The sequence below is a fragment of the Oncorhynchus clarkii genome, chromosome 30 (assembly GCF_045791955.1).
Source record: "Oncorhynchus clarkii lewisi isolate Uvic-CL-2024 chromosome 30, UVic_Ocla_1.0, whole genome shotgun sequence".
Taxonomy (NCBI): domain Eukaryota; kingdom Metazoa; phylum Chordata; class Actinopteri; order Salmoniformes; family Salmonidae; genus Oncorhynchus; species Oncorhynchus clarkii.
In genome coordinates, this window is record NC_092176.1 from 27,853,115 (window position 1) to 27,877,994 (window position 24,880).

General features: G+C 42.9%; 1 protein-coding gene across 1 annotated transcript in view; it reads right to left on the reverse strand.

Moving 5' to 3' along the window:
- Positions 1–379: 379 nt before the first annotated feature.
- The window catches only part of LOC139389926 (condensin complex subunit 2-like), a 32,774-nt gene continuing 8,273 nt past the window's right edge, over positions 380–24,880 (reverse strand). The window contains exons 7-18 of the mRNA XM_071136961.1: positions 24,166–24,248; positions 23,708–23,895; positions 18,761–18,906; positions 18,508–18,614; positions 12,253–12,372; positions 11,208–11,312; positions 10,858–11,001; positions 9,139–9,249; positions 6,992–7,071; positions 6,638–6,713; positions 1,848–2,003; positions 380–1,476 (exon numbers count right to left, since the gene is read on the reverse strand). Of these exons, the coding sequence (XP_070993062.1) occupies positions 1,288–1,476; positions 1,848–2,003; positions 6,638–6,713; positions 6,992–7,071; positions 9,139–9,249; positions 10,858–11,001; positions 11,208–11,312; positions 12,253–12,372; positions 18,508–18,614; positions 18,761–18,906; positions 23,708–23,895; positions 24,166–24,248 (1,505 nt within the window). The 3' untranslated portion in view covers positions 380–1,287. The remainder of the gene's footprint in view (positions 1,477–1,847; positions 2,004–6,637; positions 6,714–6,991; positions 7,072–9,138; positions 9,250–10,857; positions 11,002–11,207; positions 11,313–12,252; positions 12,373–18,507; positions 18,615–18,760; positions 18,907–23,707; positions 23,896–24,165; positions 24,249–24,880) is intronic.

A 24,880-nucleotide genomic window follows, 5' to 3' on the forward strand; every position in this document is an offset into this window, starting at 1 on the left:
TGTAGGATGTGCTATTTTAGTGTTCCCTTTATTTTTTTGAGCAGTGTATATAGTCCAAGAAAATACTGTTAAGGATTCCACCAAAGATATTAAATATTAGTTTAAAAACTCTTGTAACACTGACTGTTGTGGTAATGGCTCAACTATTCTGTTCTGTCAACTCACAAAGAAAGCTTTTCTTCAAGACTTCCTAGTTTCCGCTTAGCTTATTAAGTGATCCTAGTAGTAAGAACACAGTAAAAACAATTAAGGAATTTCCCATGGTGCATTCAACAACTGTACCAACCTCTTTGTGTTAGTTTTACTGTGTCTTCCTCTTGTGACCCTATGATCAGGCAGAAACCATTTGAGATAACAGAATAATTAACAAAATCACTGTGGAAGTAAATGCTATTTATTCTATAATTAATCAGATGTAACATGATTGAACTCCATCAATGAATGAAAAACAAAATAATAGAATTCTATAGCAATTGAAACTGGCCCAAATTCCCAATACATCCTACTCGTCTAAAATACAATTATAGCTCTAAACCACATATCTACTGATAGGACTCTGGGGGGGGGGGTCCATAAAATTCTCTTTAATTGGTTTTGTTGATTAAAAACAACATTAATACAGTCATATGAAAAACAAAAAGGAAAAGATGTTCAGTAGGGATGACAAAAATAAAACAATAAATAGCCTCAAATTAACCTCATTGTTACACTACTGGAATGGTTTAGGGCCCCATGTGGGTGCTTTACAAATGTATATACAGGTATGATAACTATATACAAGCATGGGAGTTAACTCCTTGACCTCCCCAAAGCATGGCTGGTATTGTAACATTGGAGTGGACAGTGAGATGAGTTAAAACCCACAAGTAGTTAAAGAATACAGGTGGGCCTACCAAAAGCTACTATGCAAAGCTATGAGATGGCCGACAGTAGTCCTAGGAGCTATGACACTCATTTGGACCAGCAAGGGGAGTTGTTAGCTGTTCAATTCCACCTCTCTCACAACAGGTTGTCTGGAGTTAGCCAGAGTTTCCAAGGCCTGAGTACATGGACCATGAGAACCCACATTAAGTCATGACATGAGTTCCCGCAGTTTGTGTATGATGGAGTATCAGGTCATGGATAGAGGTCAAAAGGCTCTCATGCTTCTTCAGACTCTCTATTCCCTCTTTCTTTCACTATACCATTGCAGCTAAGTTCTCCCCATCTTTCAAAACAAAAAAACCCACTGACATCCTCTCTAGCAACCAGCTCAGCTAAAACACAACACAGTGGGGAAAAACATGACTAGTTTGGTCTTTTAGTAGGTTTGGGAAGTGGGGGAACAGGGGAGCTGGTTGGGATGACGCCAGTGCTGAGCAGTACGATGATGAGGATTATGACGAGGACAATGACCACGATCACCACCCACAGCTTCATGTTCTTCCACCAGTAGGAACGAGCCACCTTCTGGGACGTGTGCTTGAAGTCCTCAGCCTGAGGGAGAGATGAGACGCTACTAGGTACACGCTCACAGAAGTTCTACCATTTGCAACGTTTTGCAGTAATCAATGCTTTGTAAACTGCAGATATGTAGTCTACACATTTCAGAGAGTTTGTGGCCTGCAATTTGATTTTTTTTTTTTAAATACATTTTTTTTTAAATGTACACCTTGAACAAACCCACATCATGGTTCACTCTTTAGGTCCATTAAATACTTTAGGTATCAATAATTGGATGTACTATGACGTTATAGTAGATGTTAAGTGAGGACAAATGAATGCAGTGAGGAGCACATGATGAGGAGAGAGACAATGTAGAACAGAGATGTATAGAGATGTGGAGCAGTGTTGCAGGACTGACTGACCCCAGCCTGCAGGTCCTCTGACTTGCCCATCAAGTCGTCCAGCCTCTCTCCCCGGGCCAGGATCCGGTCCACGTTCTGGGTCATGATGTCCTTCACTCCCTCCACCTGAGACTGCAGGGTCCTCACCTTGTCCTGCTCCACCACCTCTCCCTGCTCCTGGACATCGACAGACAGCGACAGAGAGGCGAGAGAGGTCAATGACGAAAATACACTTCAGCAGTCATCCAGCACGTGTTTTCATAAACTGAGGATATCTGTGTGAAATATAGACCATCAAGACAATAGTAAAGGACTCAAGTACTCAAATGCTGCTAGTGGGCTGACTGGGGTTATGGTGTAGATTATTCCTACAAAGCTTTATCAACAATCCATTAACAGTAGTAAGAAGAGAACCCTGTGGGGAAGTTTTACACCTGTATCACTTCTCAAATAACCATTTACGGTCTAGTCAGAAGAATATCCATATCTTTATGTCATAGCTGCCTTTGAATGATCACGTAAGACCTGCACAAAAATAACAGATGCATACAAGATCCAATGAAAATCTATGTCAGGAATATATATTTTAAATAGGCACATTTAATTGATAGTACATGTCTGAACGTAAGCCAGGAAATGCTATTTTTGACATCCAGAGCCAGTTCGTTTTCTGAGGAACTTCACTACACTCAAAAGTGCAAAAGAATCGATTAGACGTTGCTGACGTGTTAGGCTTTGTATGCGAGACAAAGAGAAAGGAGTGAGTGTGCATGTTGCAATTATTTTCTTCTTTCTCCAAACCCCATGAGCAGGCTCACCGGCCTAAAAAACACAGGCGTCTCCAGGAAACGGTAAGCTTTGCTGCGTCACAACCTGGCTCCCTCCCTCCCCCTCTCTCCTCAGTCTCCGCCCTCGTTCCTTCACCACCTGCTTTCCCCTGACACAGGGCTTTGCCTGTATGAGGCCCACTAAATGGTTGACTGCTATCAAATGACAAGTCCCACCAAGAGAGAAACATTACATACTGACAAAGGAAGTTCACTGGCGTTAGAGAGTTTAGTAGACTACACACAGCATCTTATTCAAATACTTGAGAAACGGGCCTTTTGAAGCTTTGAAAGTCCTTCAACTGGCTAGAGATCCAAACTCACAACACACAGCACTACCTCGGCATGACGGCTGTCCTTGACAGAGATACATCAAACAGATAACCACTTTGCTGACATAAATGAGGAAATCATGTAGATTAATTATGGATCTTTGGTCAGTAAATAAGTGCCAATCTGTTTGTGATATGACAACTCCTTGGCATGCCAAACATGTTGAACAGGGGTTAAGCACTTGATTTGTGTTCCACTTTGCTCTAAAAAGTCCTTGTAAATACCAAGTCATTTCCCTCACATTTTGGTCAGTTACAATATGCAAATGAAAATGTATCAGGTTTTAATTTTTGTTCTAAAGTGCATCCTATGGATATTGTGGACGGACTCATGAATCCGACATTTATGTTTAAGTAATCACTGAACCTCAACCCAGAACCAAACTCTTGGGTACACGCTGGCCTGTGTCTAGCTAATGGATTTTGGATAAACTAATTCTGAAGAGCCTATCAAGTGGTCTGTCTACAATCTACCCTCCAAGACCATACAACCCAGGCAACTGACACCAGGCAAGCAATATTAGGCATACCAACCTGCCCACTTCCTTGTGAATGGTCTAAACTCAGCTCTAGCTCAGAAGTAGAAAATAGCCTAGGTTCCATCCTGTGCATATACGTTTCTTCATTTGGAGAGTATGATGAGTCAACAGGCTGATGAATTACCAAACAAATAAACCATTTACTGTAATAACTGTTTCATGTTAACAGAGATGAAGGGAAAGAACAATCCAGGTACAGGCAAGAAAGGCCAAATGTATGTTTGTGTTAGTTTAGCTGAAGTCCCCCCTGTAGTGGCAATTCAAAACTTGACATCCACTCCTGATGGGAAAGTACAGTACAGTAATCCACACTAAATTCATTACGGGTTTCTCCAAGTATTCCCCCATAGAGCCCATAAAAAGTAAGGTGTAGTATTTGAGTTTGGTATATTTGACTATCCTCCTATATTTTCCAGCTGACGACTCAAGCGAAAATCGTTGAAGTGTTACATAATGACTCTTTATATGCTCTGACAGGGGTATACTTTCACCAATTGTTGTCGTTATGGAATAGATAGGCTACAATTAGTGGTGATTATCAAAACAAACACCCAAAGTAACAATTGGTGCACAGGCGCCATGTCAAATACACAAACGTTACAATTTAAATAATTCAAACGCAATCTTCCTCAAAAGCGATACTGTTAGCGACCTCTTGGTCAGATACAATGTGCGCAATGAATGAAGGTAAAACAGAACAATTTCACAAACTAAGTAAGCAAAACAGGCGACTGTTGACCTGTTACATGTATTCTCAAGTGAGAAAGCTAGGCTATTAATGTGTGGACTCGATTGAGCCTGGTTCAACAACACATCAGAAAAGAACAGATCGTTCCGTGATCGGCACCTACCAAATCATTATCCATTGTCTTCGATCTTGGTTTATCGTAACCGGAGAGTTTATTTAAAATCCCGATGTATCCAATTTGTATAACTGTTCTTTATGGATAATGCGAGATTGATGTTCTTGCTGAACAGCCTACGTTGACTCCTACTGCTCATGAACTTTTTTTTTCTTCCTTAAAGTAAAGTCCTTCGCCTTGACCCACCTCTTCGGGTCTTCTGCTTCCACTTTGCATCCTCACGAGGGCGTTGGAGCACGCCGTTCTCTGGTGCACCTGCAGCAGGTAAGATAATGGACCCAAATCAGAATGTCGTTGTGCTGGTTAGCCCACAAACTTTCACATCAGGATTCTTGATCATCGTTGGCATGTGCTGGGTGCTACAGTAAGGAACGGTTTCCTTTTTACCTGTAACTTCTGTGTGCAAGAACTGTATAAAATACAGCAGGTCGATTGACGTCAGCACCTCTATCTGCCGTCTGGACCGATGCCGCGTTCATAACTGGGAACTCCGACTTCACTACGTTCAAAACAACTGGGAACTCAGGAAAAAAACGAGGTCAAATCATGACGTCAGCGATCTTCAGGTCGGAGCTCTGAAATTATGTCCTACATTTTCCGACTTGGAATTCAGAGTTAGATGACCATTAAACTACGCTTTCCAGTCGGAACTCCCCCCCCCCCCTAGTTGTTTTGAACACAGAATAATGTCCCAGTGAAAGATGGATCTTGTCTAAAAGGATTGATCTCACATGCTGACAGATACTACATATCTGATGCAGTTCAGTCTCAGACATGCCTTTAGGTCGACAGTATTGTGTGGTTGCTTGTAGGCAGTTTGCTGTAAGCTTTTGATGCCAAAATACAGTAGGCCTATATTATATGTAATACAGTGTTAATGCTGGGAGTGGACCTATGGAAAAAAATATCTGCTTTACATTCCAAATGTAGTGTGTCATTCAAGATAGGGAAGGGGGGGTGAGAGATTGAGGCGGTGTAACAACATACAATACATTCTCAGACAAGTCAGGCTGTATCAAGATGCAAACCTCCCTCTACAGCCACCAGATCAATAAGTGAGTGACTCCACCCATCCCAGCAGCTCCTGTTCTACCACTCATGCTGACGCGGTATCAACCAGCCCGCACACACTGTTAATAACCTTGACCAACTGGTTTAGCCTGCGTCTGCATCCCAAATGGCACCCATTCCCTTAGAGCTCTGGTAAAAAGGAGTGCAGTTTGGGACATTCGTGACAAGGCTGCAGGGAGTACACTACAATCCAATGACGCCAGTTGAATGTATAACAAGGTAGAGCATAAATAGCCATTACCTACTACCTTGTAGTTTGTTTGTACCGGATTCCTGTGTAATGTAGAAAAACAAACTTTTATTTATTTTTGGTATGTACACATTACACAGTCTTGAGGGAGGCAGGAGTGAAGCATTTATATTATTTACCAGTGGAGGCTCCTGAGGGGAGGACGACTCATAATAAATGTCTGGAATGGAATGGTATCAAGCACATGGTTTTCATGTGTTTGATACCATTCCAGACATTATTATGAGCCACTCTCCCCTCAGCAGCCTCCACAGTTATTTACACACAATAGATGTAGAACAAAAAAAAGGACAGGTTCTACTGAATGTACAGGTAAATATGTTAAAAACACTATTCAGGTAATAAACAGATGAGTCATTTTTAAGGGACACTTACTATATATTTCCTAGAAATAACATATTTCACCTAAATGTGATGGCGCCTTTGACACGAATGGCCGGGAATTCATCATATACCAAGAAAAAGTGAGAATAAGGAGTTTGAGGAGAAAAGGAAACAAGTCTCTGTTTAAATCCCATAGTTTAGCCCTTTTCATTGACCTTGCTTGATGAGGATATCTGACATGTCGTCCACCTTCACGAGCTCCAAATTCTTTTGAAAGAAAACAGACAATGAATGACAAAAAAAAAATTGAGTGGCGTGGTTAACTCTTCATTCACACTCAACTACCAAGTGGAAACAGTCTTGATACTGACGACTATCTGAAAGATTCATATCAAGTTTATATTTAACACAGACAAAATAAATAGTGCAGATTAAAAGGGTTTGTGAACCCTTCCACACACCCACTCAATTAATAAAAGCTCTAAATGTATTGAGTTAATAATGTAGATATGTACTACCACTACATGCCAACATAATAGCCATGTCTAGAACCAACTTATTTTAGTAATAACATGGTGCAATAGGTCAGAGAAGTAGCTACTCACCTTCTCATTGGCCAAGTGCAGCAGGGCGACGAACGCCAGGGGCACAGACAGGTTCTGAGCCATGGTGGGGGGCAGGCTGAAGTGACAGGAGAGGGAGAACAAGACATGGCTTTTATTACATTATTTATCTGCACGTATGTCCCATCCACATCCCTTTTAGCAAATGAATGTTTGGACCATCACCATCCAAAGTCCCTCAGTTGGCAGCAATGTATAAATAAATGACGCATGTCTATCTCGCTACTAGTTTAATGAAAAGAAGAAGCAAAACAACTAGAATTCTCTTCAATGGCAGCTGAGAAAACACTATAGCCATTTAAGAATGGGCCCAGCGGTGATACTAAGGCTTGGTACCTTTGAAGCAGGGTCTTTGTGGTCTGACTGAAGACTTTCTCCCCAGACACCACTGAAGTCTCAGCATTCTCCACCTCCTGCTGAGAACAAACATAACACTGTCAACCACAAGGATGCAGTCCTGGGTTCAAATACTATTTGAAATATTTTAAAATTTAATTTGTGGTAAATTAAGCTTGGCAGTTGGAATGGAACCAATCAAAAAGTGCAAACCTTGCAGACCTGGGACTCCTGGCAGACCTAAGCAAACGCTCAAAGTATTTGAACGATTTTGAATACTATTTGAACCCAGGGAAGATTCTCAATGGCGAAAGGTGCATAAAGATGGAGCAATTCAGATTAAGTTATTGTTTTAGCAATACCCACAGTTTAAAAAAAACTACGGCACACAACATGGTTCAATGTGCCAATAAATTTGCAATCTACTTTTTCGCTTTTTAAAATGGTCTTGGATCAAGAATCTGGATCAAGTTTACTGTGCTAATGCAGATACAATACAAGAGTAAATGGGGAGCACTGTATAACACAGTGAAATTAGGCATTTGTAGTAAGTACAGTGGGGCAAAAAAGTATTTAGTCAGCCACCAATTGTGTAAGTTCTCCCACTTAAAAAGATGAGAGGCCTGTATATTTTCATCATATGTACACTTCAACTATGACAGACAAAATGAGAAAAAAAATCCAGAAAATCACATTGTAGTATTTTTAATGAATTTATTTGCAAATTATGGTGGAAAATAAGTATTTGGTCAATAACAAAAGTTTGTCAATACTTTGTTATATACCCTTTTTTGGCAATGACAGAGGTCAAACGTTTTCTGTAAGTCTTCACAAGGTTTTCACACACTGTTGCTGGTATTTTGGCCCATTCCTCCATGCAGATCTCCTCTAGAGCAGTGATGTTTTGGGGCTGTTGCTGGGCAACACGGACTTTCAACTCCCTCCAAAGATTTTCTATGGGGTTGAGATCTGGAGACTGGCTAGGCCACACCAGGACCTTGAAATGCTTCTTACGAAGCCACTCCTTTGTTGCCCGGGCGGTGTGTTTGGGATCATTGTCATGCTGAAAGACCCAGCCACGTTTCATCTTCAATGCCCTTGCTGATGGAAGGAGGTTTTCACTCAAAATCTCACGATACATGGCCCCATTCATTCGTTCCTTTACACGGATCAGTCGTCCTGGTCCCTTTGCAGAAAAACAGCCCCAAAGCATGATGTTTCCACCCCCCATGCTTCACAGTAGGTATGGTGTTCTTTGGATGCAACTCAGCATTCTTTGTCCTCCAAACACGACGAGTTGAGTTTTTACCAAAAAGTTCTATTTTGGTTTCATCTGACCATATGACATTCTCCCAATCTTCTTCTGGATCATCCAAATGTGATTTTCTGGATTTTTTTTCTAATTTTGTCTGTCATAGTTGAAGTGTACCTATGATGAAAATTACAGGCCTCTCTCATCTTTTTAAGTGGGAGAACTTGCACAATTTTTGGCTGACTAAATACTTTTTTGCCCCACTGTACATGGGGGTCGCCATCTTTATGCATGTCAGCTATTGGGCAAGTCTGTCCACTCCTCCATGACCTGGAAACTCCATGGTCAAGGAGTGTGTCAAATTGTTAGTAGGCGAACAGAGGAGTGCTTACCTCCTTGATTAACTAGTTCAGCAGAGGATGCACAAGAGTATCCTTTCAGCTTCTATCACGGAAGTGTTTTAAAATCTGCCACACCCCCATTGAATCAGCTGTTTTCTCATATGAGAAAAGCATGCACACATTTAAAAACTATATGCTACTCATCCTTTTATCTATAAAATGTCTTTCACATCCAGCCACATTTGATGTTATCACAACACATTTATTTTGGCATTCCACCCCTGTATACACAATTTGCCCGATGAAACGTGATTGGAGCAGTCTCACTTCATACAAGAACATTTGTTTCTTCTCCTTGACTACCTTTGACCTTTTTCAAGAGCAGGTGAGGAGAGGACAGAAGTGATAGGAGTCGAGCAAAACCTATTGATATTCTACCCAGGTCTGCAAGGAAGAGGCACGGAGGGAAAAAAACAACATATTAGCCAACTATAGAAGTCAGTCAATGAGACCTCGGAGGGGAAAGAGAGGCATGAAAACACTTTAAAATTGACCTTGGCTGTTTTTTCCAGACTGCCAGTCAGAAGATTCCACATGATGTTCTTGAGCCTCTTCATGTCCATCTTCTTGGCTGTTTTGGCATAGTTTATCTCAATCTTGTTCACCTGAAATGAAAGGCAAAGCTGGGCTTTAACAACATTTCAAACATGATGCTGCCATTTCAGAGCATTTACAGTGGGGCAAAAAAAGTATTTAGTCAGCCACCATTTGTGCAAGTTCTCCCACTTAAAAAGATGAGAGAGGCCTGTAATTTTCATCATAGGTACACTTCAACTATGACAGACAAAATGAGAAAAAAAATCCAGAAAATCACGTTGTAGGATTTTTTATGAATGAATTTGCAAATTATGGTGGAAAATCACCTACAAGTCACCTACAAACAAGCAAGATTTCTGGCTCTCACAGACCTGTAACTACTTCTTTAAGAGGCTCCTCTGTCCTCCACTCGTTACCTGTATTAATGGCACCTGTTTGAACTTGTTATCAGTATAAAAAGACACCTGTCCACAACCTCAAACAGTCACACTCCAAACTCACAAGAACGGTGAGCAAAAATCCCAGAACCACACGGGGGGACCTAGTGAATGACCTGCAGAGAGCTGGGACCAAAGTAACAAAGCCTACCATCAGTAACACACTATGCCGCCAGGGACTCAAATCCTGCAGTCCCAGACATGTCCCCCTGCTTAAGCCAGTACATGTCCAGGACCGTCTGAAGTTTGCTAGAGAGCATTTGGATGATCCAGAAGAAGATTGGGAGAATGTCATATGGTCAGATGAAACCAAAATAGAACTTTTTGGTAAAAACTCAACTCGTGTTTGGAGGACAAAGAATGCTGAGTTGCATCCAAAGAACACCATACCTACTGTGAAGCATGGGGGTGGAAACATCATGCTTTGGGGCTGTTTTTCTGCAAAGGGACCAGGACGACTGATCCGTGTAAAAGAAAGAATGAATGGGGCCATGTATCGTGAGATTTTGAGTGAAAACCTGCTTCCATCAGCAAGGGCATTGAAGATGAAATGTGGCTGGGTCTTTCAGCATGACATTGATCCCAAACACACTGCCCGGGCAACGAAGGAGTGGCTTCGTAAGAAGCATGTCAAGGTCCTGGAGTGGCCTAGCCAGTCTCCAGATCTCAACCCCATAGAAAATCTTTGGAGGGAGTTGAAAGTCCGTGTTGCCCAGCAACAGCCCCAAAACATCACTACTCTCGAGGAGATCTGCATGGAGGAATGGGCCAAAATACCAGCAACAGTGTGAAAACCTTGTGGAGACTTACAGAAAACATTTGACCTCTGTCATTGCCAACAAAGGGTATATAACAAAGTATTGAGATAAACTTTTGTTATTGACCAAATACTTATTTTCCACCATAATTTGCTAATAAATTCATAAAAAATCCTACAATGTGATTTTCTGGATTTTTTTCCCTTCATTTTGTCGGTCATAGTTGAAGTGTACCTATGATGAAAATTACAGGCCTCTCTCATATTTTTAAGTGGGAGAACTTGCACAATTGGTGGCTGACTAAATACTTTTCCCCCCCACTGTATACCCTGAAGGCGGCACTGGGTCCCAGTGTCGGGGCAGGCCAGGGCAGAAGTTGGCTGTGTCGTTGGCGTTGTTGCAGTCTTTAATCCTTTCTACACAAATTTTAGAGCATGACACTTGCTGAACACTGGCTCCCCATAACCATTCCCCTTCCCACCCGGTGTGGTTCTGGCACCAGGTCGTCCTCGCCATAGGTGGACACGTAGTCATGGTCTTGTGAGGAGGCGAGGTTACTGTCTGCGGAAGGCTGGGTGTCATCTGCACCTCTACTGAAACCTTCACCATCATCACTGTCCCCACCCTATAGAGAGAGTCGGATAGATATGTAGAGAGAGGACGAGAAAGAGATTAGCCAAATAATTACAAAACCAGCTACTAACAAAATAGGGCTGAAGCTATAGAATTAGTGGCGGTAATGATACACTGGCAAGTTCGATATCTCTGTAGTGGTCTTATTGACACATAATGGAAAGTGTATAAGACTGACACAGGAGTTACAATACAGACCTGCAGGCCAGGGCAGAAGTTGGCTGTGTCGTTGGCGTTGTTGTAGTCGTATTCTCCGATGCCTTCCAGCTCTCCAGACAACCTCTCCTGGCCCTCTTTACACAACTGACATGGCGCACACACACGTTTACTGACATGGCGCACACACACACACACACGTTTACTGACATGGCGCACACACACACACGTTTACTGACATGGCGCACACACACACACACACACACGTTTACTGACATGGCGCACACACACACACACACACACACACGTTTACTGACATGGAGCACACACACACGTTTACTGACATGGAGCACACACACACACACGTTTACTGACATGGAGCACACACACACACGTTTACTGACATGGAGCACACACACACACGTTTACTGACATGGAGCACACACACACACACACACACACACACACGTTTACTGACATGGAGCACACACACAAGTTTACTGACATGGAGCACACACACACACACGTTTACTGACATGGAGCACACACACACACACACACGTTTACTGACATGGAGCACACACACACACACACACACGTTTACTGACATGGAGCACACACACACACACACGTTTACTGACATGGAGCACACACACACACACGTTTACTGACATGGAGCACACACACACACGTTTACTGACATGGAGCACACACACACACGTTTACTGACATGGAGCACACACACACACGTTTACTGACATGGAGCACACACACACACGTTTACTGACATGGAGCACACACACACACGTTTACTGACATGGAGCACACACACGTTTACTGACATGGAGCACACACACGTCAGTGGCATCACAATCTTCACTTTATCAGTTGCACCAGCATATCAGTTCCATTCAGCTATGGTGATGAAGCCTGACTGTATCTGGTGGCGGCTGCACATTGTTTTAGCACACCACTGTCCCCTGGTATCACCATGGAGACGCAGGACAGGGTCAACTAGTGTGTGTTACATTCATTTCACCCAAAATGTGTTTATTCCATGCTGGTTGTTGTGTACAGAAGGTCTTACTGTGCTGGCAGGTTTGAGGCTGAGTTGGGACAGGGTCTTAAGGGGGAACTGGAAGTCTGCAGCTAGAGTGGTTTTCTTGTTGCTGGTACTGAGGGCGGACTTGATGATAGTGGTAGCAGCCTGGGAGAACACATTAAGCAGAGGTGAGAGAAAGGTTTGAATCAATGTGTGAGCGGTGAGGAAACTCCTATAGCCACTAAAACCACATTTCCTCGGGTGAAGAAATTGCATAACTGTCTTATACATAGGCAGGGATTGTCAAGACACTTGACCCCTGTATTAGCATCAAAAGTGATTTACAGAAGTGACTAATACAGTAATTGACAACGGCTCAGAAAACGGGCACTTTAACTTTAGAATGTGACTGCCTACTAGTGATTATAAAATCAAATTTAGTCACATGCGCCGAATACAACCTTACAGTGAAATGCTTAAGAGCCCCTAACCAACAATGCAGGAAAACAAATAATTGAGTAAGAATAAGAAATAAAAGTAACAAGTAATTAAAGAGCAGCAGTAAATTAACAATAGCGAGACTATACATGGGGGTACCGGTACAGAGTCAATGTGCACCGGTTAGTTGAGGTAATATGTACATGTAGGTAGAGTTATTAAAGTGACTATACATAGATAAGAGAGTAGCAGCGGTGTAAGGGGGAGGGGGGGCAATGCAAATAGTCTGGGAAGCCATATGATTAGATGTTCATGAGTCTTATGGCTTGGGTTTTTTATTTCACCTTTATTTAACCAGGCTTGTTGAGAACAAGTTCTAATTTACAACTGCGACCTGGCCAAGATTAAGCAAAGCAGTGTGACAAACTGAGTTACACATGGAGTTACACATGGAATAAACAAACATACAATCAATAACACAATAGAGAAAAAGTCTACAAACATTGTGTGCAACTGAGGTAAGATAAGGAAGGTTGGCAATAAATAGGCCATAGTGGCAAAATCATTACAATTTCGCAATTAAACACTGGAGTGATAGATGTGCAAAAGATGAATGTGCAAGTAGAGATACTGGGGTGCAAAGGAGTAAAAAATAAATAACAGTATGGGGATAAGGTAGTTGGATGGGCTATTTACAGATTGGCTATGTACAGGTGCAGTGATCTGTAAGCTGCTCTGACAGCTGGTGCTTAAAGTTAGTCAGGGAGAAATGAGTCTCCAGCTTCAGTGATTTTTGCAAATCGTTCCAGTCATTGGCAGCAGAGAACTGGAAGGAAAGGCGGCCAAAGGAGGAATTGGCTTTGGGGGTGACCAGTGAGATATACTTGCTGGAGCGAGTGCTATGGGTGGGTGCTGCAATGGTGACCAGTGAGCTGAGATAAGGCAGGGCTTTACCTAGCAAAGACTTATAGATGACCTGGAGCCAGTGGGTTTGGCAACGAATGTGAAGCGAGGGCCAGCCAACGAGAACATACAGGTCGCAGTGGTGGGTAGTATATGGGGCTTTGGTGACAAAATGGATGGCACTGTGAGACTGCATCACATTTATTGAGTAGGGTATTGGAGGCTATTTTGTAAATGACATCGCCGAAGTCGAGGATCGGTAGGATGGTCAGTTTTACAAGGGTGTTTGGCAACATGAGTGAAGGATGCTTTGTTGCGAAATAGGAAGCAGATTCTAGATTTAATTTTGGATTGGAGATGGTTAATGTGAGTCTAGAAGGAGAGTTTACAGTCTAACCAGACACCTAGGTATTTGTAGTTGTCCACATATTCTAAGTCAGAACCGTCCAGAGTAGTGATGCTGGATGGGCGGGCAGGTGCGGGCAGCGATCGGTTGAAGAGCATGCATTTAGTTTTATTTGCATTTAAGAGCAGTTGTAGGCCACGGAAGGAGAGTTGCATGGCATTGAAGCTCCTCTGTAGGTTAGTTAACACAGTGTCCAAGAGAGGGGGCAGAAGTATATAGAATGGTGTTGTCTGCGTAGAGGTGGTTCAGAGAATCACCAGCAGCAAGAGCGACATCATTGATGTATACAGAGAAAAGAGTCGGCCCGGGTAGAAGCTGTTTAGAAGCCTCTTGGAACTAGACTTGGCGCTCCTGTACCGCTTGCTGTGTGATAGCAGAGAGAACAGTCTGACTAGGGTGGCTGGAGTCTGACAATTTTTAAGGCCTTCCTCTGACACTGCCTGGTGTAGAGGTCCTGGATGGCAGGAAGCTTGGCACCAGTGATGTACTGGGCCGTACACACTAAACTCTGTAGTGCCTTACGGTCGGAGGCCGAGCAGTTGCCATACCAGGTAGTGATGCAACCATGGTGCAGCTGTAGAACCTTTTGAGGATCTGAGGACCCATGCCAAATATTTTCAGTCTCCTGAGGGGGAACAGGTTTTGTCGTGGCCTCTTCACGACTGTCTTGGTGTGCTTGGACCAGGGCTAGGCGATATGATGATAAATATTGTGTGACGATAGAAAATCGTCTATTGTTTCATATTATGCTCTCGTTTATTCCGTTGTGTCGCAAATCACACTCTTTATGGCAATATTTGGACATTTGCAACACAAGCAAAACATGGAGGAGAGTGAACGTGATACAGAGCACGGAAACTGTACCTAAAAGAGAGGCTACTTCAGTCTCAAGGGCGTCGTTTGGGTATGTAAAGTCTGACACACACCAGAAAACCACCCTCTGCAAATTATGCCGCAGGCCGGTCCCGACAACAGGCTCAAACACCACTAACCTCTTTTACCACCTACGCAAGAATCATGTGAAACAGTATGGAGAGTTTACGGATGAGACCCAAAAAAGTACAGTTGAGTGCTCAAAACAAACCCCCGACTGACAAGAGGCTTTTGCCCGCGGCACACCATATGGCAAAGAATCACGAAGATGGAAGGAGGTAACAGCTGCCGTCATAACTTACATTTGCAAAGACATGGCCCTAATTTACACTGTCGAGAAACAGGGGTTTCGTGAGTTGGTGTTAACACTCGACTCAAGATACCAAATGCAAATACCTTTTATTTGTTGAGTATAATTAAAAATGTAATAAGAAATAGGCCTTTACACGTGGTCACTTTATATAAACTATTTATTCATTGAATTTACAGAATGTCTATCGTGATATGTATCGATATCAGGATATGAGATTTTGGCCATATCGCCCATCCCTAACTTGGACCATGTAAGTTTGTTGGTGATGTGGACACCAAGGAACTTGAAGCTCTCCACCTGCTCCACTACAGCCCCGTTGATGAGAATGGGGGCGTGCTCGGTCCTCTTCTTCCTATAGTCCACAATCATCTCCTTTGTCTTGATCACGTTGAGGGAGAGTTTTTTGTCCTGGCACCACCCGGCCAGGTCTCTGACCTCCTCCCTATAGGCTGTCTCATCGTTGTCGATCAGGCCTACCACTGTTTTGTCATCGGCAAACTTAATGATAGTATTGGGGTCATGCCTGGCAGTGCAGCCATGAGTGAACATGCAGTACAGTAGGGGACAGAGCACACACCCCTGAGAGCCCTGTATTGAGGATCAGTGTGTTGGATGTGTTGTTACCTACCCTTACCACCTGGGGTGGCCCGTCAGGAAGTCCAGGATCCAGTTGCAGAGGGAGGTGTTTTGTCCCAGGGTCCTTAGCTTATTGATGAGCTTTGAGGGCACTATGGTGTTGAACACTGAGCTGTAGTCAATGAATAGCATTCTCACATAGGTGTTCCTTTTGTCCAGGTGGGAAAGGGCAGTGTGGAGTGCAATAGAGATTGCATCATCGGTGGATCTGTTAGGGCGGTATGCAAATTAGAGTGGGCCTAGGGTTTCTGGGATAATGGTGTTGTGAGCCATGACCAGCCTTTCAAAGCACTTCATGGCTACAGACCTGAGTGCTACGGATCGGTAGTCATTTAGGCAGGATACCTTAGGGTTCTTGAGCACAGGGACTATGGTGGTCTGCTTAAAACATGTTGGTATTACAGACTCGGACAGGAAGAGGTTGAAAATGTCAGTTAAGACACTTGCCAGTTGGTCAGCGTATGCTCGCAGTGCATGTCCAGGTAATCAGTCTGTGAATGTTGATCTTAAGGATCCACCCCTATTTTTCAATTTTCACCTAAAAAGACATACCCAAATCTAACTGCCTGTAGCTCAGGCCCTGAAGCAAGGATATGCATATTCTTCGTTCCATTTGAAAGGAAACACTTTGAAGTTTGTGGAAATGTGAAAGGAATGTAGGAGAATAACACACTAGATTTGGTAAAAGATAATACAAAGAAAAAAAGTGTTATTTTGTACCATCATCTTTGAAATCCATAATGTATTATTCCAGCCTAGGTGCAATTTAGATATTGGCCACTAGGATGGTAGCAATGTATGTGCAACATTTTAGACGGATCCAATGAACCATTGCATTTATGTTCAAAATGTTGTATCAAGACAGCTCAAATGTGCCTAATTTGTTTATTAATAACTTTTCATGTTCAAAATTGTGCACCTCTCCTCACTCTTTCACTGTAATAGCTACTGTAAATTGGAGAGTGCAGTTAGCTTAAATTCTTGTTAATCTTCCTGACTATATCAGATATCTAAATTATGTTCTGGGAAATTCTTGTACTTAGAACCTCATGCTAATCGAATTAGCCTGTGTTAGCTCAACCATCCCGTGGAAGAAACACTGATCCCAAATAAGTTTTAAAGGTCTGACTCACATCGGCTGCTTAGAGCATGATCAGTCTTCCGGAACAGCTGGTGCTCTCATGCATGTTTCAGTGTTATTTGCCTCAAAGCGAGCATAGAAGTAGTTTAGCTCATCTGGTAGGCTCGTGTCACTGGGCAGATCTCGGCTGTGTTTCTTTGTACTTTAATGGTTTGCAAGCCCTGTCACATCCAACGTACATCAGCGCCTATGTAGTACAATTCGATCTTAGTCCTCCATTGACGCTTTGATGGTTCGTCGGCGGGCATAGCGGGATTTCTTATAAGCTTCCGGGTTAGAGTCATGCTCCTTGAAAATGGCAGCTCTGGCCTTTAGCTCAGTGCGGATGTTGCCTGTAATCCATGGCTTCTGGTTGGGGTATGTACGTATGGTCACTGTGGGGACGACGTCGTCGATGCACTTATTGATGAAGCCAATGACTTGTGTTGTGTACTCCCCAATGCCATCGGAGGAATCCAGGAACATATTCCAGTCTGTGCTAGCAAAACAGTCCTGTAGCTTAGCATCTGCTTCATCTGACCACTTTTTTATTGATCTTGTCACAAGTGCTTCCTGCTTTATTTTTTGCTTGTAAGCAGGAATCAGGAGGATAGAATTATGGTCAGATTTGCCAAATGGAGGACAAGCTTTGTATGCGGAGTAAAAGGTGGTCCAGAGTTTTTTCCCTCTGGTTGCACATTTAACATGCTGATAGAAATTTGGTAAAACTGATTTAAGTTTCCCTGCATTAAAGTCCCCGGCTACTAAGTGCACCGCCTCTGGGTGAGTGTTTTCCTGTTTGCTTATGGCGGAATACAGCACATTCAGTGATGTCTTAGTGCCAGCATCGGTCTGCGGTGGGATGTAGACAGCTACGAAAAATACAGCTGAAAAGTCTCTAGGTAGATAGAGTATCTCATGATAAGCTGTAGACCACACTACCTCAGGTGAGCAAAACCTTGAGAATTCCTTAGATATTGTGCACCAGCTGTTATTTACAAAAATACTCTGCCACCCCTTGTCTTACCAGACGCCCCTGTTCTGTCCTTCCGATACAGTGTATAACCAGCCAGCTGTATGTTGATGTCATCATTCAGTTTTGAATGACCCGTTGGGAGTTTAATCTTCCGCATAGTTCATTGATTTTATTTTCCAAAGATTGCACGTTTGCTAGCAGAATGGAAGGAAGTTGGGGTTTAGTCGATCGCCTACAAATTCTCAGAAGGCAGCCCGCCCTCAAGCCCCTTCTTTGCCTTCTCTTCACGCAAATGACAGGGATCTGGGCCTGTTTCTGGGGAAATTTCTATTCAATTTGGGCTTGTCGGGACTAGTTAAAAGAAAAAAAAGGATTCTGCCAGTCAGTGTTGAGTAATCGCAGTTCTGATGCCCAGAAGTTATTTTTGTTCATAAGAGACGGTAGCAGCAACATTATGCACAAAATAAGTTCAAAAATAAGTTACAAACAAAGCAAAGAAACAAACAAAAAACACAATTGGTTTGGAATACATTAAACGTCATCCATGTTCTCCGGCGCCATCTTATTTCCAGTTAATGCTCTTGGGTGCAGCTCAAACAATAATCAGAGAACTGGGGGGGTTACCAAGGGCTTACTCTAGTGGTGCAGAAGTAGGTTTCAAAGTTGACATGGTCGTTAAAGTCAATTGCAAAGGCATTCTTAGACTTCCTCTTGGGACCCTCCTTCTCAGGCATGTTGTCCTCTACACACACACACACACACACACACACACGAGCGAGACAGAGGAATGAACAGGTGATATTTAGTGGCCAATGCTGTTAAGGAATTCTCCCAAACACAGATAAACTACATATACAACATGGCTTTGTCCGTACAACCTCCACTCACTCTTGTGCAGAGGTTTGAAGCGCCAGTAGCCAGGACCTGCCCAGGTAGCCATGGTCCTAGGGCTGAAGTAGGAGTACTCTCTGGGCTGGTTGGACAGCTGCATACACATGGTGGCTATGTCCCCCTCTCCAATGGGAATCACATCCCTGTGGACAGTCAACCACACCACAGAATGACATTAAAATACATGGCCAGCAGCATACCACCCTGCATCCCACTGCTGGCTTGCCTCTGAAGCTAAGGGTTGGTTCTGGTCGGTCCCTAGATGCGAGACCAGATGCTGCTGGAAGTGGTGTTGGAGGGCCAGTAGGAGGCCCTCTTTCCTCTGATAAAAATAAATAAAAGCCAATCCCCCTGTGCAGTGATTGGGGACATTGCCCTGTGTATGGTACCATCTTTCAGATGGGACGTTAAATGAGTGTCCTGACTGTGGTCACTAAAGATCCCATGGCATTTATTGTATGAGTAGGGGTGTTAACCCCGGTGTCCTTGCTAAATTCCCAATCTGGCCCGCATACTATCATGGCCACCTAATCGTCTAATTGGCTCATCCATCTCTCCTGTAACTATTGCCCAAGATGGAAAAGAAACATCAGTTTCATTTTTAAACCTAGACTGGGAAAACTATGGATTTAATAAACATCTTCAGTTAATCCAATTACTTTTGCTCGAATAAGTAACTAATTCTAAAGCCTGCCTGGACATAAATTAAGGAGGTCAAAGTCATTAGTAGAGCTTTTTCTGTCGAGTCAAATTGTTTCCGTTCATTCATCCAGACATCTAAACTGGATATTTAAAGGGTTTGGGTGTGTTACCGTCATAACAGTTTTGAAACACTCAGGACATCATGGTACACACAACAACAAAACTAGAGACAGAACAAGGTCAATTACAACTACCGGACAGGTTTCCTTGTGGGATACCGTTCCTCATGAAACATCTCTGGGATCCTCCATGGCAAGTATTCCCAAACTGGGGTATGCATAATGCTGTCAGGGGTGTGTGTGTGTGTGTGTGTGTATATACAAAATATAAATTGGCTGTTTGAAAATGTGAATGTGTATACACACACACACACATAAAAATCTTCACATTTTCAAACAGCCAATTTATATTTACGAAAGGAACTACACATTTAGGTGAGGTTTTTCCCCCCCTCGTTTAAGTAGCCTCATTTCACTGCCGAAAAATCTAATTAAACCATCTAGGGTTCAGCGAAATAACAATGTCAAATACAGGTAGCCTAGTCAGAAAATGTACATATAATCAATCACATTAACCGTTGCTCTCCCATGGGTGAAACCTTCACTCTTGCGCAGATATTTAGAAACAAAACATGCCAATTAGAAAAATACACCACAGGAGTTTAAGCGAAAATTAAGATGACTTTCGAGTAGTAAGACGTGTATAAAAGCAACAGATACCATTAATAAGAAGGGGCTAGAAGCATCTTATATGGTGAGCTACCGAGTGGCTAGGACAGGCAAGTCCCATACTATTGTGGAGGACTTCATTCTTCCTGCTGCAATGGATATGGCTGGGGCAATATTGGGGGAAAAGGCAAATAAAACTATACAGACAATGCCTTCATCCAACAACACTGTTTCATGACACATTAGTAACATGGATGGAGATGTTTTGAAACAATTACTGCTTCGGCATACAAGCCAGTGAATCCTAAGCGTTACAGCTAGATGAGTCAACAGACATGGCGGGCCTGGCACAGCTTCTGGCATATGTCCGTTACGTTGACGGGGGGGGGGGGGGGGGGGGGGGTTCAATTAAGGAAGACATCCTCTTCTGCAAACCAGGTCAACAGGAGAGGATATTTTTAAAGTACTGGACAGCTTTGTGACATCAAATGGACTTGTGTTCAAGATGTGTTGGCATCTGTACTGATGGCGCAAAAGCCATGACAGGGATACATAGTGGAGTGATAAAACGCGTGCAAGCAGTTGCTCCCAATGTCACTTGGGAACACTGCAGTATCAACCGAGAGGCTCTTACTGCCAAGGGAATGCCTGACAGCTTGAAAGAACTTTTGGACACAACAGTGAAAATGACTAACTTTGTTAAAGCAAGGCCCCTGAACTTGTGTATTTTCTGCATTATGCAATGATATGGGCAGCGACCATGTAATGCTTTTACAACATACAGAAGTGCGCTGGTTATCAAGGGGCAAAGTATTGATATGTTTTTTAATTGAAAGGCGAGCTTAAAGTTTTCTTTACTGACCATCATTTTCACTTGTCTGACCGCTTGCCTGATGACGAGTTTCTCACACGACTGGCCTATCTGGGTGATGTTTTTTCTCACCTGAATGATCTGAATCTGGGATTACAGGGACTCTCCGCAACTATATTCAATGTGCGAGACAAAATTGAGGCTGATTAAGAAGTTGGAGCTCTTCTCTGTCTGCATTAACAAGGACAACACACAGGTATTTCCATCATTGTATGATTTTTTTGTGTGCAAATGAACTCAAGCTTATGGACAATGTCAAATAGCGAAGCAGCTGAGTGAGTTGGGTGCGCAATTATGCAGGTACTTTCCCGAAATGGACGACACAAACAACTGGATTCGTTATCCCTTTCATGCTCTGCCTCCAATCCACTTACCGATATCTGAACAAGAGCTTCATCGAAATTGCAGCAAGCTGTTCTGTGAAAATTGAATTTAATCAATCATAAGCCACTGCAGATTTCTGGATTGGGCTGCACTCAGAGTATCCTGTCTTGGCAAATTGCGCGGTTAAGACACCGATGCCCTTTGCAACCACTCACTTATGAGAGTGGTTGCTCGGCCCTCACTAGCATGAAAAGTAAATACAGGCACAGACTGCGTGTGGAAAATTATTTAAGAGTGAGACTCTCCAATTCAACATTGCAGAGTTACAGTGCCTTGCGAAAGTATTCGGCCCCCTTGAACTTTGCGACCTTTTGCCACATTTCAGGCTTCAAACATAAAGATATAAAACTGTATTTTTTTGTGAAGAATCAACAAGTGGGACACAATCATGAAGTGGAACGACATTTATTGGATATTTCAAACTTTTAACAAATCAAAAACTGAAAAATTGGGAGTGCAAAATTATTCAGCCCCTTTACTTTCAGTGCAGCAAACTCTCTCCAGAAGTTCAGTGAGGATCTCTGAATGATCCAATGTTGACCTAAATGACTAATGATGATAAATACAATCCACCTGTGTGTAATCAAGTCTCCGTATAAATGCACCTGCACTGTGATAGTCTCAGAGGTCCGTTAAAAGCGCAGAGAGCATCATGAAGAACAAGGAACACACCAGGCAGGTCCGAGATACTGTTGTGAAGAAGTTTAAAGCTGGATTTGGATACAAAAAGATTTCCCAAGCTTTAAACATCCCAAGGAGCACTGTGAAAGCGATAATATTGAAATGGAAGGAGTATCAGACCACTGCAAATCTACCAAGACCTGGCCGTCCCTCTAAACTTTCAGCTCATACAAGGAGAAGACTGATCAGAGATGCAGCCAAGAGGCCCATGATCACTCTGGATGAACTGCAGAGATCTACAGCTGAGGTGGGAGACTCTGTCCATAGGACAACAATCAGTCGTATATTGCACAAATCTGGCCTTTATGGAAGAGTGGCAAGAAGAAAGCCATTTCTTAAAGATATCCATAAAAAGTGTTGTTTAAAGTTTGCCACAAGCCACCTGGGAGACACACCAAACATGTGGAAGAAGGTGCTCTGGTCAGATGAAAACAAAATTGAACTTTTTGGCAACAATGCAAAACGTTATGTTTGGCGTAAAAGCAACACAGCTGAACACACCATCCCCACTGTCAAACATGGTGGTGGCAGCATCATGGTTTGGGCCTGCTTTTCTTCAGCAGGGACAGGGAAGATGGTTAAAATTGATGGGAAGATGAATGGAGCCAAATACAGGACCATTCTGGAAGAAAACCTGATGGAGTCTGCAAAAGACCTGAGACTGGGACGGAGATTTGTCTTCCAACAAGACAATGATCCAAAACATAAAGCAAAATCTACAATGGAATGGTTAAAAAATAAACATATCCAGGTGTTAGAATGGCCAAGTCAAAGTCCAGACCTGAATCCAATCGAGAATCTGTGGAAAGAACTGAAAACTGCTGTTCACAAATGCTCTCCATCCAACCTCACTGAGCTCGAGCTGTTTTGCAAGGAGGAATGGGAAAAAATGTCAGTCTCTCGATGTGCAAAACTGATAGACATACCCCAAGCGACTTACAGCTGTAATCGCAGCAAAAGGTGGCGCTACAAAGTATTAACTTAAGGGGGCTGAATAATTTTGCACACCCAATTTTTCAGTTTTTGATTTGTTAAAAAAGTTTGAAATATCCAATAAATGTCGTTCCACTTCATGATTGTGTCCCACTTGTTGTTGATTCTTCACAAAAAAATACAGTTTTATATCTTTATGTTTGAAGCCTGAAATGTGGCAAAAGGTCTCAACGTTCAAGGGGGCCGAATACTTTCGCAAGGCACTGTATGTGCTTCCTTTCAAGCACACCCTTCATTAACCCGTGGTGAGTTATTCACCATTTTTGATGAACAAATATGTTTTTATATGCAAGATGGCTAAATAAAGAGCAAAATTATTGATTATTATTCTATAATTATTTGTGCCCTGGTCCTATAAGAGCTCTTTGTCACTTCCCACGAGCCGGGTTGTGACCAAAACTCACACTCATTCTTATGTTTAATAAATGTATCGTATAGTGTGTGTGTGGTAGGCTTATCATGATGGCAAAAAAACAACATTTGAGAATGTTATGCTATGCTATGCAACTGGAGGTTGAATGTTTGAAGGGGTACGGGACTATAAAGAGTTTGGGAACCACTGCTCTACAGGTATAAACAAGCAGAGTACCAACAAACACCCCCAGGTTGTTACCACCCTGTAACAAACACCCTCAGTACACTCACCTTCCTCTCCCCGGCCCTCCAGCCTTACAGCCATCCTTGTGTTCCTTGGAGCCCTCTCCACCATAATCCCCCTGACCCTCCTCATAGTCTCCATCAAAATTATCCCCAAAATCCTGACACTCCTCCTCAGCGTTCCGGTCAAACACGTGATCCCCCTGCTTCATCTTCTCCAGCATCTGGGTCATGGTCTGTAATAGAAGAACGATTTATATAGGGCTATATGTAGGGCTATATATATAGGGCTATATGACTACTGTATCAAAACAATACCTCCAATCTGTATCATTTCCAAACTAAAATAAAGACGTGTGCTTCCCAAATGGCACCCTATTCCTTATATCGTGCACTATATTTGACCAGGGCCCATAGAGTCCTGGTCAAAAGTAGTGCACTATATAGGAAATAGGGTGCCATTTGGAATGGAAGCTGTGTATATTGCAAGTGTATGTTGCGCTCACCTGGTCAGGGTTCCAGCTGGTGAAAGAGAAGTCTGCCAGGGAGGGGCAGATGGAGCTCTTCTCCTGGGTCTGCTGGAGACCACCTGTCCAATCACACATTTCATGAATGATACCATTAAATTGGAATATGTAGGCCAACTGCCAATAATTTACAGCATCGTTTCTTAATCCTGGTTCTGGGTGGGTGCACATTTTTGTTTTGTCCTTGCACTACATACCCGATTCCACTAACAGACTCATCGTCATACCTTAGATTAGTAGAATCAGGAGTGTAGTGCTGGGGCAAAACAAACATGTGAACCGTTTTGGGTCCCCAGGACCAGGATTGAGAAACACTGCCTTACAGCATCACTCAACAATTAACACAACCAGGCTTTGAGAAAATCTAGAGATACTATGCCAGACTACAGCAAAAACAGCCCAGGGGTCATATGTATTCATGTGTCTCAGAGTAGGAACAGTGCTTAATTTAATCTGGATTCTGCTGCAACAGGATCTGGCACTTCACCGTTTCGTTTCGGAACCTATTTGCCGGGATTCAGTACCTGTCGTGGCATGAAAAATTATTTTCACTGTTTTCAATGTAAAAATTAAAGTTGACTCCACCAGATTTATTCTGCCCCCTAACATATGTGATGTGAAAACATGCCTGATATTCTAAGAATTGATTTGTGTGGGCCAGCCTGGGTTTTTGCGCAACATTGTAGCCTATATA